Source organism: Lacerta agilis, chromosome 12 (assembly GCF_009819535.1).
Source record: "Lacerta agilis isolate rLacAgi1 chromosome 12, rLacAgi1.pri, whole genome shotgun sequence".
Classification (NCBI taxonomy): Eukaryota; Metazoa; Chordata; class Lepidosauria; order Squamata; family Lacertidae; genus Lacerta; species Lacerta agilis.
This window is the reverse complement of record NC_046323.1, coordinates 54862618-54875285: the sequence shown is the minus strand read 5'-3', so window position 1 is coordinate 54875285 and position 12668 is coordinate 54862618. Positions and strand designations below refer to the sequence as shown.

The 12668-nt window shown below is 48.8% G+C and overlaps 1 protein-coding gene across 1 annotated transcript in view; it reads left to right on the top strand.

Moving 5' to 3' along the window:
• LOC117055462 (SCO-spondin-like) overlaps nt 1-12668 on the top strand; it is a 185017-nt gene that overhangs the window by 166202 nt on the left and 6147 nt on the right. The window contains exons 99-108 of the mRNA XM_033164998.1: nt 386-502; nt 1188-1326; nt 3525-3727; nt 4970-5134; nt 5471-5598; nt 7164-7315; nt 8690-8736; nt 9301-9465; nt 10001-10209; nt 11384-11479. Of these exons, the coding sequence (XP_033020889.1) occupies nt 386-502; nt 1188-1326; nt 3525-3727; nt 4970-5134; nt 5471-5598; nt 7164-7315; nt 8690-8736; nt 9301-9465; nt 10001-10209; nt 11384-11479 (1421 nt within the window). The remainder of the gene's footprint in view (nt 1-385; nt 503-1187; nt 1327-3524; nt 3728-4969; nt 5135-5470; nt 5599-7163; nt 7316-8689; nt 8737-9300; nt 9466-10000; nt 10210-11383; nt 11480-12668) is intronic.

Here is a 12668-nt window from a genome sequence, read left to right as displayed (position 1 = left end):
AAGTGCGCAGAACGCTTCTGCGCATCCAGGGGTCATGCACGGGTTGCGCGCGCTCCAGAAAAACTTCCGGGTTGTGGGTGTTCGCAACTCGAAGGTCCGCAACCCGGGGGGTGCGCAACCCGGGGTACCACTGTATGTTATTTTTCTCAAATTTCTCAATTTGCAGGCCTCCCTTTGCGCCTCGGTTTTCGAATGTTTCAGAGCTCAAACAGTCTTCTGGAACGGACTACATTCGAAAACCGAGGTACCGCTGTACAGCAAAGGTGCCTGCTTGATGTCAAGAGGCAGGGAGTTCCCAAGTCTTGATGCTGCCACGCTAAAAGATTCACCCAGAAGTGCCACTTTCTCAATAGTCCCGGGGGTTGTTCTTCCTCCCTTCCCCCAGGAGAGGAATGTGAAGATCGGGGCAAAGTTCGGGCCCCATCCTGCGCCAACGTCTGCCCTCGCGCCTGCGCAGACCTCTGGGAGCATGTGGAGTGTCTACATGGGGACTGCAAGCAAGGTAACGCCCCCCTTCTGACCCCCCCCTCAGCACCAGCCCTGCCCAGTGCTGGATTTCGTCTCAAATGGGTTCCCTCCTTGTTGCCCTTCCGCTGACAGGTGAATATATTTTAGTCCAACCCCCTGCAATGCAGGAATCTTTTGCCTAACGTGGGGATCGAACCCTCGACCTGGAGATTAAGGGCCACATGCTCTACCAATTGAGCTATCCCAGGCTGTGTGTGTGTGTCTGCTTGGGTTTTTTTTTTTTTTTAAGGAAATGGCATTTAATAGTACTGGGCTTTTCCTTCCTTCCTTCCTTTTTTTACTACCTGCATTTTGAAAAAATTTGTTTTTACATCATTTTAATTGAAAAGCCCCACATGCTGCAACCGTTCCTCATAGGGGCATTGCTCCATCATCCCGATCGTTTTAAGAGGCTGTGCGTCTGGCCTCTTTGGCTAGGAGGAGCCTGCGCTCCCTTTATTCATCCCATATTCTTGCTAGAGCCATATTCCCGGCTTCTTGTGGCCATGAGTTCCATAGAGTAACTGTGAGGTACATGAAGAAGTGGGAGGTACCTTTTGTGTTTTGGAATTCCCTCCGTTCACGGCCTCATCCACGCCCTTCGTGTCAGAACCCAAACCGCTCCTCTCTCGCCCGGCCATTTCCTCATCCTCCTCTCCCTCCCTCCCCTCCGCACCCAGGATGCCGGTGTCCTGACGGACAGCTCCTCCAGGACGGGGTCTGCATTCCGATCCCGGCTTGCCGCTGTGGACTCCCCACGGCCAACATCACCTTGGAGGTCATGCCAGGGCAGACGGTGGAGCTGGATTGCCACAACTGGTAAGGGGTCAATTGGGGGGGGGGTCACATTCCCTGGCAAGGAAATCTTGGAGCATTTAACTTCTTAAATGTTCTAATTTAAATCAAGCCGCAAACTTTTTTCCCTTTTTATTTTCCTTTTTACAAATATTTTAACAAGGAAAACATTTGCACAGTCAAGCTAAAGTGCCATATCTTCAAATCGACTCCTGTCCCCACTTTCTGTGACTATGGCTAAACAGCATCTTAAAAAGCACAGACATCACTTTGCCGACAAAGGTCCGTATAGTTAAAGCTATGGTTTTCCCAGTAGCGATGTATGGAAGTGAGAGCTGGACCATAAAGAAGACTGATCGCCGAAGAATGGATGCTTTTGAATTATGGTGCTGGAGGAGACTCTTGAGAGTCCCATGGACTGCAAGAAGATCAAACCTCTCCATCCTTAAAGAAATCAGCCCTGAGTGCTCACTGGAAGGGCAGATCCTGAAGCTGAGGCTCCAAGACTTTGGCCACCTCATGAGAAGAGAAGACTCCCTAGAAAAGACCCTGATGTTGGGAAAGATGGAGGGCACAAGGAGAAGGGGACGACAAAGGATGAGAATGTTGGACAGTGTTCTCGAAGCTACTAACATGAGTTTGGCCAAACTGCGGGAGGCAGTGAAGGATAGGCGTGCCTGGCGTGCTCTGGTCCATGGGGTCACAAAGAGTCGGACACGACTGAACGACTGAACAACAACAACAACAACAACAACAACAACAAATTTTTCCTTTTGTATTCCCTTTAACTTGTTTTTGCTGCACGTTCTTACGTCAAGCCTGCTAACAATCTAAGTGGTTTCCGATACTTCTTCATCTAGCCCACAATTTGCCCCCATGCTGTATGGAAAGGTCTCTCTTCTTGGTTTCTTATCCTTTTGGTAGTTTCCCCCATTTCTGCATACTCCATCCATTTTAGTTGTCAGTCCTCCTTAGTTGGGGCTCCTGCTTCTTTTCTTGCAAGTCAGAAATATTAAGTAACTGTTCAGCTCTTAGTTAATTGTGAGGCACCTTGAATTCCTTTGTCATTGTTGTTCTTGGCATCCGTCTGTCTTGGGAGACAATGGAGGAGTGGTCCTTTAGGGGTGAGGTCAAGCTGTAGGAAGGTAGCAGCACCTGCCGTAGCTGCAGAGACCGATGCAGGAGAGACATGTTTTGTTGCAGCCGGGGCAGAGGAAGGTGTCCGGTTGCGCTGCTGCAAATGGACCAGGGCGTTTTTTTTGTCTCTGCGCTCCTCCCAGTGGTCATTCCTCCCCTGGTCACTGCTATGGATGCACGACCTGACTGCCTGTCTCCAGGCACTGCGGTCGTCTGCAAGGGATTCCCACACGGCAGGGTTGATGTTGCCAACCTTCATGTCATGTTGGCAGACATCTTTGTAACGCAGAGTTAGTCTGCCAACGGGCCTGGTGCCGGAAGCCAGCCCCGCGTGGAGCCATCTTCCATCCTGCGATGCAGGATGTATGGCTAAACAGTCCCTAACAGAGGGCCACCTGGCCTCTGCTTAAAAACCTCTGACGAAGAGGTAGGTGGGGTGGGGTGACTGTGTTTCTTTTCACCAACACTGACTTATAAAAATGTTATATGGAAAAGCTTGAGAGAGACATTGTACTACCTTTGAAAATCTTTAATAATAATAAAAAATTTAAAGAAAAAAACCTCTGACGAATGAAGGAGAGCCCACCACCTTCTGAGGTTTTAAGCAGAAGGAAATTGGGTGTGTGTGAATATTTGTGGAGGGGGGTGCCGACTTCTTAAAAATGCGGAATGGGTATTGCTTGGCCATTTCCACCGATCGAGGAGTCAAGAGGGCAACGTCGCGGAAGAGGTTTTCCAAGGATCCAAGTGAAGCTGCCATTCTCCCTTGCCTTTCTGGCTGCTGTGACTGTGATTTTGCTCCACGTATTTACGACACGGAAACGTTCTTGTCGTTCTGTCTGTTGCCGCTCTCGCCCTTGTGCTTCTCGCCGCGAAACGCTCTTGCGGTGCCTGAATTTGAAATGCCTTTCAGTTTCCCGAGCTGCTTTGAGCTTGGTTTTCGCTTGAGAAAGTGTCGTCCAAACGAAACGATGGCTGGTTGATGGGCGGGCGCATGCACAGTAAGGCGATCTCGCAAGTCAGCCAGTCCCAAGGTGCTCAGATCCTAGTAATTTGGGGTTCCTGTCTCTTCCTTCCCTCCGCAGCACCTGTGCCAACGGCACCTTCTTGTGTCCTGAGAAGGAGTGCCCGTCCTACGGGGAATGGTCCGCGTGGAGCCCCTGTTCTGCCAGCTGCGGTGGGGGCAGCGCCCTGCGGCACCGGCCGTGCCACGAGAGCCCTGCGGGAGCCCCCTGTGCCGCCGATGCCATGGAGGAAGCAGCCCAGTGCAGCCCGCAGCCCTGCGAGGGTGAGTCTGCCAGCCGCCTGGCGTCAGGGCATGTGGGTGCCCCCCACCCCTGGGCCCTGCCAACACAGCCATCTCTCTCCCTCTCTCTCTTTTATTAATTTTTATTAATTTTTCATTAATAACAATCCCGTGGAGGCCACATTAATACAATACCAAACTATGCCAAATCACAATAAAAAAAGCCAGTTAATCAGTTCCAAATTCAATGTTTTTGGATGACTTCCCATATTCCGGTTATCTGGAGTTGATGTTCATCCTTGGTCCTGCTCCTGTTCTCTTAATTAGTCCCGATTCCACAATTCCGATCTTAATCCTTTGTTTTAGCAGCCGCTGGTGTGACGACTTTTGCCCGTATTTAATAAATCCATATCCATTAACTTGCAGAGAGAATTTATATCCTAACACAGCCAACTCTCATCCAGGGAACAGCAGTTTTGTTTTGTTTTCTGTTGTGAGTTGTGATGCTTTGTGGTTTTAACTCCTCTGGGGAGACGGGCAGGATCAAAATAAGAAGCATTATTACCGGGTTGTATCTCATGCTCATTGTACTCAGAGTAGACCCACCGAAAGTGATGGACGTGTCACTTTGTAGTAGGTGATAGATGTTACTTTTAAGGCATTGCATAATCTTGTGTGTTTACATATACATTTATTAAAGTATATATTCACTTTAGCATCATTATTGCACTCATTATATTGATGAAATATAATTTAAATACATATATTTTAGAATATAAATTATATATCGATATAATTTATAATGCAATTATAATTTTATGGTTTGATTTTGTATTGATTGAAATGTTGTGATGTGTGTGTGTGTGTGTGTGTGTGTGTGGAATTAATGGGTATTTGTAACTTAGCTTCATTAATTACAGTGGATCCACTTTGAGTACAACTTAGTTCGGTGAAAGCCTTGACCGTCGAATTGTAGTTCATGTTGGTTCTGTCCCACCCCTCGCGCCAAAAAAAAGCCGCTGAAAGGGGGAAAAGGCGGCATGGCCCGCTCGGGGCCCACCCAGTGAGGCGGGGTGGGGTGGGTGGCCAAAGTGTCACACCCCCCCCCCGGAATACGGGGCGGGCTGCCCCCTGCCCCCCTTGCTACGCCCCTGGTCTGAGGGACGGTGGACAGGCCCCCGGCTGAAAAGGTTTGCTGACCCCTGAGCTGGAGCATCCCTCCAGCCGCAGGAGGGAGACCCCAGCGCTGCCACTGACCCCCACCCCCACCCCTTCCTTCCGCAGCCGCCTGCCAGCTGAGCGAGTGGTCGGCCTGGAGTCCCTGCAGCGCCACCTGCGGAGGAGGCGAGTCCGAGAGGAGCCGCAGCCTCCTCTCCCCACCGCCGGGGGATCCCTGCCCCGACCTGCTCCTGCAGCACCACGCCTGCAACACGCAGAACTGCACGCCAGGTGAGGGGCCCACCCACCCACCCACCCAAAAAAGCCGCCCAATGGCAGGGCTGGCTCAGCGGCAGCCACAGGCGTAGGAAGGTCAGGTGGTACCCGGTGCGGAAAATTTCTTGTCACCCCCCCCCCCTTGATTCCCCCCCCCTGCAAAAATGGTTTTACGTTATTTCACATTTTCTTACAAAGGAATAATAACAAGTAATAATAATAATAAACTTTTATTTATATCCCGCCCTCCCCGGCCGAAGTCGGGCTCAGGGTGGCTCACATCAGATACATAACATTCGTATAAAAATCAAACAATAATTAAATTACCTCCTAAAAACATCTCTGTGCCAGAATGCCCAGGATACCAAGTCTACAGCGACTGCGCCAACGCCTGCCCGCGGTCGTGCTCCGACCTGCGCCCTCACACCCAGTGCCTGCGTGAGGAATGCCAGCCGGGCTGCGCCTGCCCCTCCGGACAGGTGAGTGAGCTCAGAGCACCCAAAGCTGCCCTACCTGTCTACCTAGGCTGGTGTTGCCTACACTGGCCGGCAGCAGCCACTCTGTAGCATTTGGGGCAGGGGTCTTTCTGGAACTGCCATCGAGGGTTGAGCCCAGGAACTTCTTGTTGGGTTTAAAATTATACCTGAGCCGGTCTGATGTCAGTACTGTCTGTTTAAGAAATAGAAGATACAGGTGCCGGTGTTTTGTTCTTAATTGGTGTTACTCTGTGTATATAATGCTCTGTTGCAAAGCATTTAGTGCTCCTAGATTTGGGAGTTGTGGGGAATGTTGGAGGCTGGCAGTGAGAGGGTTTTTTTTTGATAAAGTGTATTTGTATTTACCTTTAACAGAGTCTCTGGAAGAAGGCTAGAAACTAACAGGGAGTTCTTACTTTGTTTATGTAAATTAAACTCTAGTTTAGAAAAGCCTTTTCTCTTTACTCCTTTTGCCTGCCAAGTTAGTTTTTTCCGTTGCGTTTATTCTTTAACTCTGCTGGAAGCGTACTTTAATGGGCCACTGTTTTTCACTTTTTAAATTTTTATTAAATTTTCTCATAGTTATAGTTTATACAAAAATGTACAACATTTATGTCTTATATATGTATACACAAATTTGTATATATAAAAATAGTCTTAAACTTTTGTCATATACATAACTTGTATATTATACGTACACTAATACTTATTGCTTTTACATTTACATGACTTATATACGACTTATACAGAGTAGGTCAAAATAAAAATGGGAAACAAAAGAAAAAGAAAAAAAGAAAAGAAAAAAAAGAAGAACAGAAAACAGATCCCCGAAAAATAATTCCCCCCTTCTGCTTCCCCCCATACTTCTGTTTTATTTTGTCATCTAATTCCACGGTTTTACACTTCTTTATTGCATTTGTCATCTTCCATCTGTTGTTACTCTAATGGGCCACTGTTAACTGGGGTGTGAGTTCTTCTTTTGCACCTTTTGTTCAGTACCCAGTTATTTTCATTCAATCCTTCTGCCATGCCAAGCAGATCTCCTGCCATTGAGCCGCAGCCCGGCCCTCGAGACATACGAAACTGCAATAATGTTCATTCATCATTACCCGCGGCAGAGGAACGGTTGTTAAAATGATTGGACTCGGCTGAGATGGCAAAGTTTTAGGAATTATAGGGACAGAACTACCTAAATTGTATAGAAGTTAATACATGCATGCCACTACAGCAGCAAAAATGTTGCTTGCCCCAAAATAGAAAGAAGCAGAAATCCCAGCAAAGGAAAAATGGATAAAAAAAACTTATGCAGAATTGGCAAAACTTACCAGAACAGTAAGAAATCAAGATAACTAACTTATTATAAAAGAATGGAGATGGTTGATTGAATAAATTGTAAACAGAGAAAATATTAGCAGGATTATTGCAATAACCTGCAGTTTTATAAAAAGTATATATTTACAATAGATAATTAAATGAATAAGCCAGCCAGCCACAAAGCAGGAAGGGCGAAGGTTCCCTTGCCCCACGGCAGAGCATCTGCTGAAACTGAGCCTCCTCTGGGCCCACAGGTGCTGCAGGACGGGGGCTGCGTCCCCCCGGAAGGATGCCGCTGCCGGCTGAGCTCGGTGCCCACCATGCCCTGGGCTGCCAACATTTCCCAAGAGGAGCAGGGACAGGAGCACCCACCGGGCAGTGTCATTCGCCACGAGTGCAACAGCTGGTGAGCGTGGGCTGGGTGGTGGGCAGGGTCACTTCGGGGGGCAAAAGAGAAACCGGACGACGCTGTCCGTTGCAGCACAGAAGCTTTGAGCCAGGACTCCTGGGTCCTGTTCCAGTTGCGGAAATTGTAGGGCAGGGTGTTCTTGACTGGGAGCAGGCGACCCCCCATCCACGCAAGCTCCTTCCTCTTCAGGGCGCTCCTCTCCCCCATCCATCCCCCCTGGGCTGCAGGAGGAATCGTAGAATCGTAGAGTCGGAAGGGATCCCCAAAGGTCCTCTAGCCCAACCCCCTGCGGTGCAGGAATCGCAGCGGGAGAATCCCTGGCAGGTGGCCATCCAACCTCTCTGCTTCAAAATATCCAAGGAAGGAGAGTGTGCCGCCTTCTGGGGTGCTCCGTTCCACTGTCCAATAGCTCCCACTCTCAGAAAGTTCTTCCCAAGGTTCAGCTGGAATCTCATTTATTGTCATTTTCATTCCATGAAAAATGAGCCTGATAAGAATGCTAGATGAGCACTGGACTTTGGTGAGGAAGATTCCAAACGTGCAGTCTAACCATTTTTTAAAAAGCTAAAGACAAAAGAAGTTTATTTTATGGACCTTCTTTTCAAAAGTCCACCCACGTAGTCTTCACAGAAGTGCTCAAGTTAAAAGTTTTCTGATGATTGTCCCGCCCGTGACAGCATTTTTTCCTTAATTTTGTATCGTTAAATTTCTTAAACTTAATTCCTGATTGCATAGTTGTAACCAATAAACATTGATTTAAACAGATATGCTGAGTTTATCATTGAGTCACCTCCCAACTCACAGAGGTTTTCCATAAATCAAACTTATCTCAAGCTCCATGTCCTTTTTTTTGTCCCACCCGTGGCAACACTTTTAACATTTAATAAAATTGTCAAAAATATCCATAAAAATAATTAAAAAATTAGTAAAATGTTCAGTATCTTATTAAGAACATAGTTTAAATTTTGGTTGTTAATTTTTATGTGTATTTACATTGTTACACATGTGTGAATACCAAAAAACATGGTCAAAGTGTCCCACCCGTGACAATGGAATGGCCCAGCAGCGAAAAGCAAGCTTGCTCCATCTTTCGTGTGGCAGCATTTCAGATCTGAGGGCCTCTTTCCATGGCCTACTTTGATATCCTGCCTCTCCCGTAAGGAGTCCAGGGCGGTACATATCTATTTCTCCCGCCCCTGCATTTGAGCATCACAACAGCCCTGCAAAGTAGGCTAGACAGAGGGAGAAAGACTGGCTGAAGGCCATCCAGTGGAGATTTGAACCCGGGTCTCCTCCCGCCCAGCCCTGGGCTCTGTTAACCCACCTCACCTTCCTTGTCTGCCTTCTGACTCCTTTCGTTTGGCTCCGCAGCGTCTGCCAGAGGGGGGCCTTCACCTGCACCCAGGAGGACTGCGATGGTAAGAGGCCGCCAAGGGGCACAGACCCTCTCCGGGCAGAGGCTGCCCCCTGCCACCTCCCTTCCAGCCCCCTGCAGCCCCATTGCTTTCAGTCCCACGGCACTGGGAAGGGGGCTGGCAGCTTGGAGGAGCATAAAGGGTCTGGGGAGCCTGTGTTTGGCTTGTGTTTTCCTGCCGACTTCCTGGCAAGGGTGGGGGGGTCTCGTCTCAGCAAACCTGTGCTCATCCCTGGGACAAGACGGCCAGCACTTCCTCTGAGCCTGTGCAGAGTGCATTCCTCCCATCCCTGAACCCCAACCAAACCCCTTCTCAAAAGCAAGAGCTCTGCGCTGAACTTTGGCATCTCCCACATCTCCCACCGCAAGGGGGCAGGGGTGCCAAACATATTTGTGCCCCCCGTTCTGGGGCAATTACCTGGGTGCTTCTGTCTCCCCCCCCCAGCCACCACTTGCCCCTTCCGCCCTGTGCTTGCCCCACACAGCACTGGGCCCCGATCCGACACCCACCCAGGATGCCCTCTGCCAGCCGCAATCCCTCACCCAGACCCTCTCCCCCTTCTCGCAGTGCCCTGCGTCTGGTCGGAGTGGGGCCCGTGGTCACGCTGCTCCGTGACGTGTGGCTCCGGACAACGGGCGTCCCGGCGCCACCACCGCCAGCTGCGCCTCTACGGCGGTTCCGAGTGCGAAGGACCCTCTGAGCGCTGGATGTCGTGTTCGCTCCCAGACTGCGGTGAGGCTCAGCGGCTTACCTTTGCCCCTGCGGATCATTCTCCTGCCACCGGGGAATCGTGGAGGAGAAAACCGCTCCTTTTGAGTCGCGAAGTGGAACTTCCCGAAACAGAAACAGAAGCGATAAAGAGCCTGTAAACCAAGCCTTGTGAGGAACAGTCGAGGGAGCTGGGCAGTGCTGGTGGGAGTTTGATAATAATAATTTTATTATTTGTACTTCGCCAATCTGACTGGCCCTGCCACTCTGGGAGGCTCCCAACAGGATATTAAAAACACAGTCAAATTCCTTAAAAACTGCTGCCTTCAGATGTCTTCTAAAAGTCAGATAGCTATTTATTTCCTTGACATCTGGTGGGATGGGCGCCACCACCGAGAAGGCCCTCTGCCTGGTTCCCTGCAACCTCACTTCTCGCAGGGAGGGAACTGACAGAAGGCCCTCAATGCTGGACCGAGCGATGGAGGTGGAAAGGCTCCTTCAGGGATCCTGGCACCTAGTTGGCAAAGGCTACTCTGACTGGTATCTCTCCTGCCCACAGCCTGCCCCGCTGGCGAGCTCTGGCTCAGGACAGATTCCCCTGCCCCCTGCGAGCGAGGCTGCCACCAGATCTACGAGGATCCCCCGCAGAACTGCACCCCAAGGACTGGGCAGGGTTGCGTGTGCCAGCTGGGGCACTACCGGAACAAGAGCGGGCACTGCGTCCTGCCCGCTCACTGCGAGTGTGAACATCGGGGCCAGATTTTCGCGGTGAGTGTGAGCGGTGGCGGCATTTTGGATTGGAGGGGAGGGCAAAGGTATCTGGCTTTGGCGGGACAAAGTTTTGTGGCTCCTGCGCAGGATTCAACCTGCTCGTTCCACGTTGGTGGGCACAAAGGACTAGATGACCCCTGGGGGTCTCTTGCAGCTCTAGAATTCTGTGACTTGTTGCAGGGCCTTCTCGGTGACTGCTCCAAACTTTGGAGCTCGCTTCCTAGAGAAGCCAGACTGGCTCCCTCCTTGTCCTTCCATTGGCCGAAGATTGTTTTATTACAGCAGGCTAGTTTTTTTTTTTAAGGAATGCGCTTTTAAATAGTGCTGTGCTGTTTTTTAATAGACTTGTTTATTTATATCCTTTTAATTCTCTTAAATTACATTTTAACGACTGTCTCTTGTACGTCTGTAGCTTTCTGCATTTGACCTGTGCCGTTTTAATTTGTGTGAGCTGCCTTGAGTCGGCTCACAAAAGGCAGGATATCGATCAGTATGGTAATGTTGATGATGGTAATAACAATAATTTCTATATTTTTTTGCCAAATCATATTTATTAGAACAAAATCGAAAATTCTTTCTAGTAGCACCTTAGAGACCAACTGAGTTTGTTCCTGGTATGAGCTTTCGTGTGCATGCACACTTCTTCATTCTAATTTTATTAGAATTTCCAATACAACAGAATCACATGAAACATTCCAAATTACATTCCAAATTATTTATCCAATTATCAATAAAAAAAGAAAAGTTCCAAATCTACCGAATTATGATTTTAATTTTATTTAGGGGTTTCCCATGCTTCAAATTCTGGAGGTATCTAATCAACTGTTGTCCTTTGTTTCCGCGTTCCAATATTTTCACAGCCTCTGGTATATTCCGACAAGCAAGATAAATCAAAGCAAACAGTGTCTCTGTGTGAGTTTAAGTCCGTATCTCACCACCATACAGTCCCTTGCCCCTTGACTGCCTGACTCCAAAAGCCAAATCACGGACATTCGCCATCTTCTTTTTATCTTCCAAACATCTTTTTCCACATTTATTATACACCTGTCTGCATCCACATTCAGGAGAATTAGCCAGTCGTTATTGAAGATTCATATAATATAATTTCCAAATTGTCTGCACTCTGCTGGTCCTCTGAAGCCTTCTCTCCCCTTCTTTCTCTCCTCCGCAGGCTGGCACAGAATGGCAGGAGGGCTGCAAAACTTGCCATTGCCTGAACGGGAGGGCCGTGTGCCAGGCTACCTGTCCCCCGCTCACCTGCCTTGAGGTACTTGCACCTAAAGGGAGGGGTGGGGAGCCTCTGTCCTGCGGGCCAAAAAAGACTCCGAGGCCACGCCATGTGGGCCCTGCCCTAGCCTCCTCTCAACGTAAGGCAAATAACGAAGAATATATGGAGGGTCTGCTGGATCAGACTCTAGCATTCCCTCCAAGTGTCCCGATTTATCAGGGACATTCCCGGAATTACGAAAAACACCCGGGCTTCTGATTTGATCCCGGAATGGCTCGAGAGCAGTACATGTGAAAAGGATCTAGGAGTCTTGGTAGACCATAAACTTGACATGAGTCAACAGTGTGATGCGGCAGCTTAAAAAGCCAATGCAATTCTGGGCTGCATCAATAGGAGTATAGCATCTAGATCAGTGTTTTTCAACCTTTTTTGGGCAAAGGCACACTTGTTTCATGAAAAAAATCACGAGGCACACCACCATTAGAAAATGTTAAAAAATTTAACTCTGTGCCTATATTGACTATATATAAAGTAATTTTTCAATTTTTCCCACGGCACACCAGGCAACATCTCACGGCACACTAGTGTGCCGCAGAACAGTGGTTGAAAAACACTGATCTAGATCAAGGGAAGTAATAGTACCACTGTATTCCGCTCTGGTCAGACCTCACCTGGAATACTGTGTCCAGTTCTGGGCACCACAGTTCAAGAAGGATACTGACAAGCTGGAAGGTGTCCAGAGGAGGGCAACCAAAATGGTCCAAGGCCTGGAAACGATGCCTTATGAGGAACGGCTTAGGGAGCTGGCTATGTTTAGCCTGGAGAAGAGAAGGTTAAGGGGTGACATGATAGCCATGTTCAAATATATCAAAGGATGTCATCTAGAGGAGGGTGAAAGGTTGTTTTCTGCTGCTGCAGAGAAGCGCACACGGGGCAATGGATTCAAACCACAAGAAAGACGATTCAACCTAAACATTAGGAAGAACTTCCTGACAGTAAGAGCTGTTTGACAGTGGAATTTTCTGCCAAGGAGTGTGGTGGAGTCTCCGTCTTTGAAGGTCTTTAAGCGGAGGCTTGACAGCCATCTGTCAGGAATGCTTTGATGGTGTTTCCTGCTTGGCAGGGGGTTGGACTGGATGGCCCTTGGGGTCTCTTCCACCTCTAGGATTCGATGATTCTATGAATATATGGAGGGTCTGCTGGATCAGACCCTAGCATTCCCTCCAAG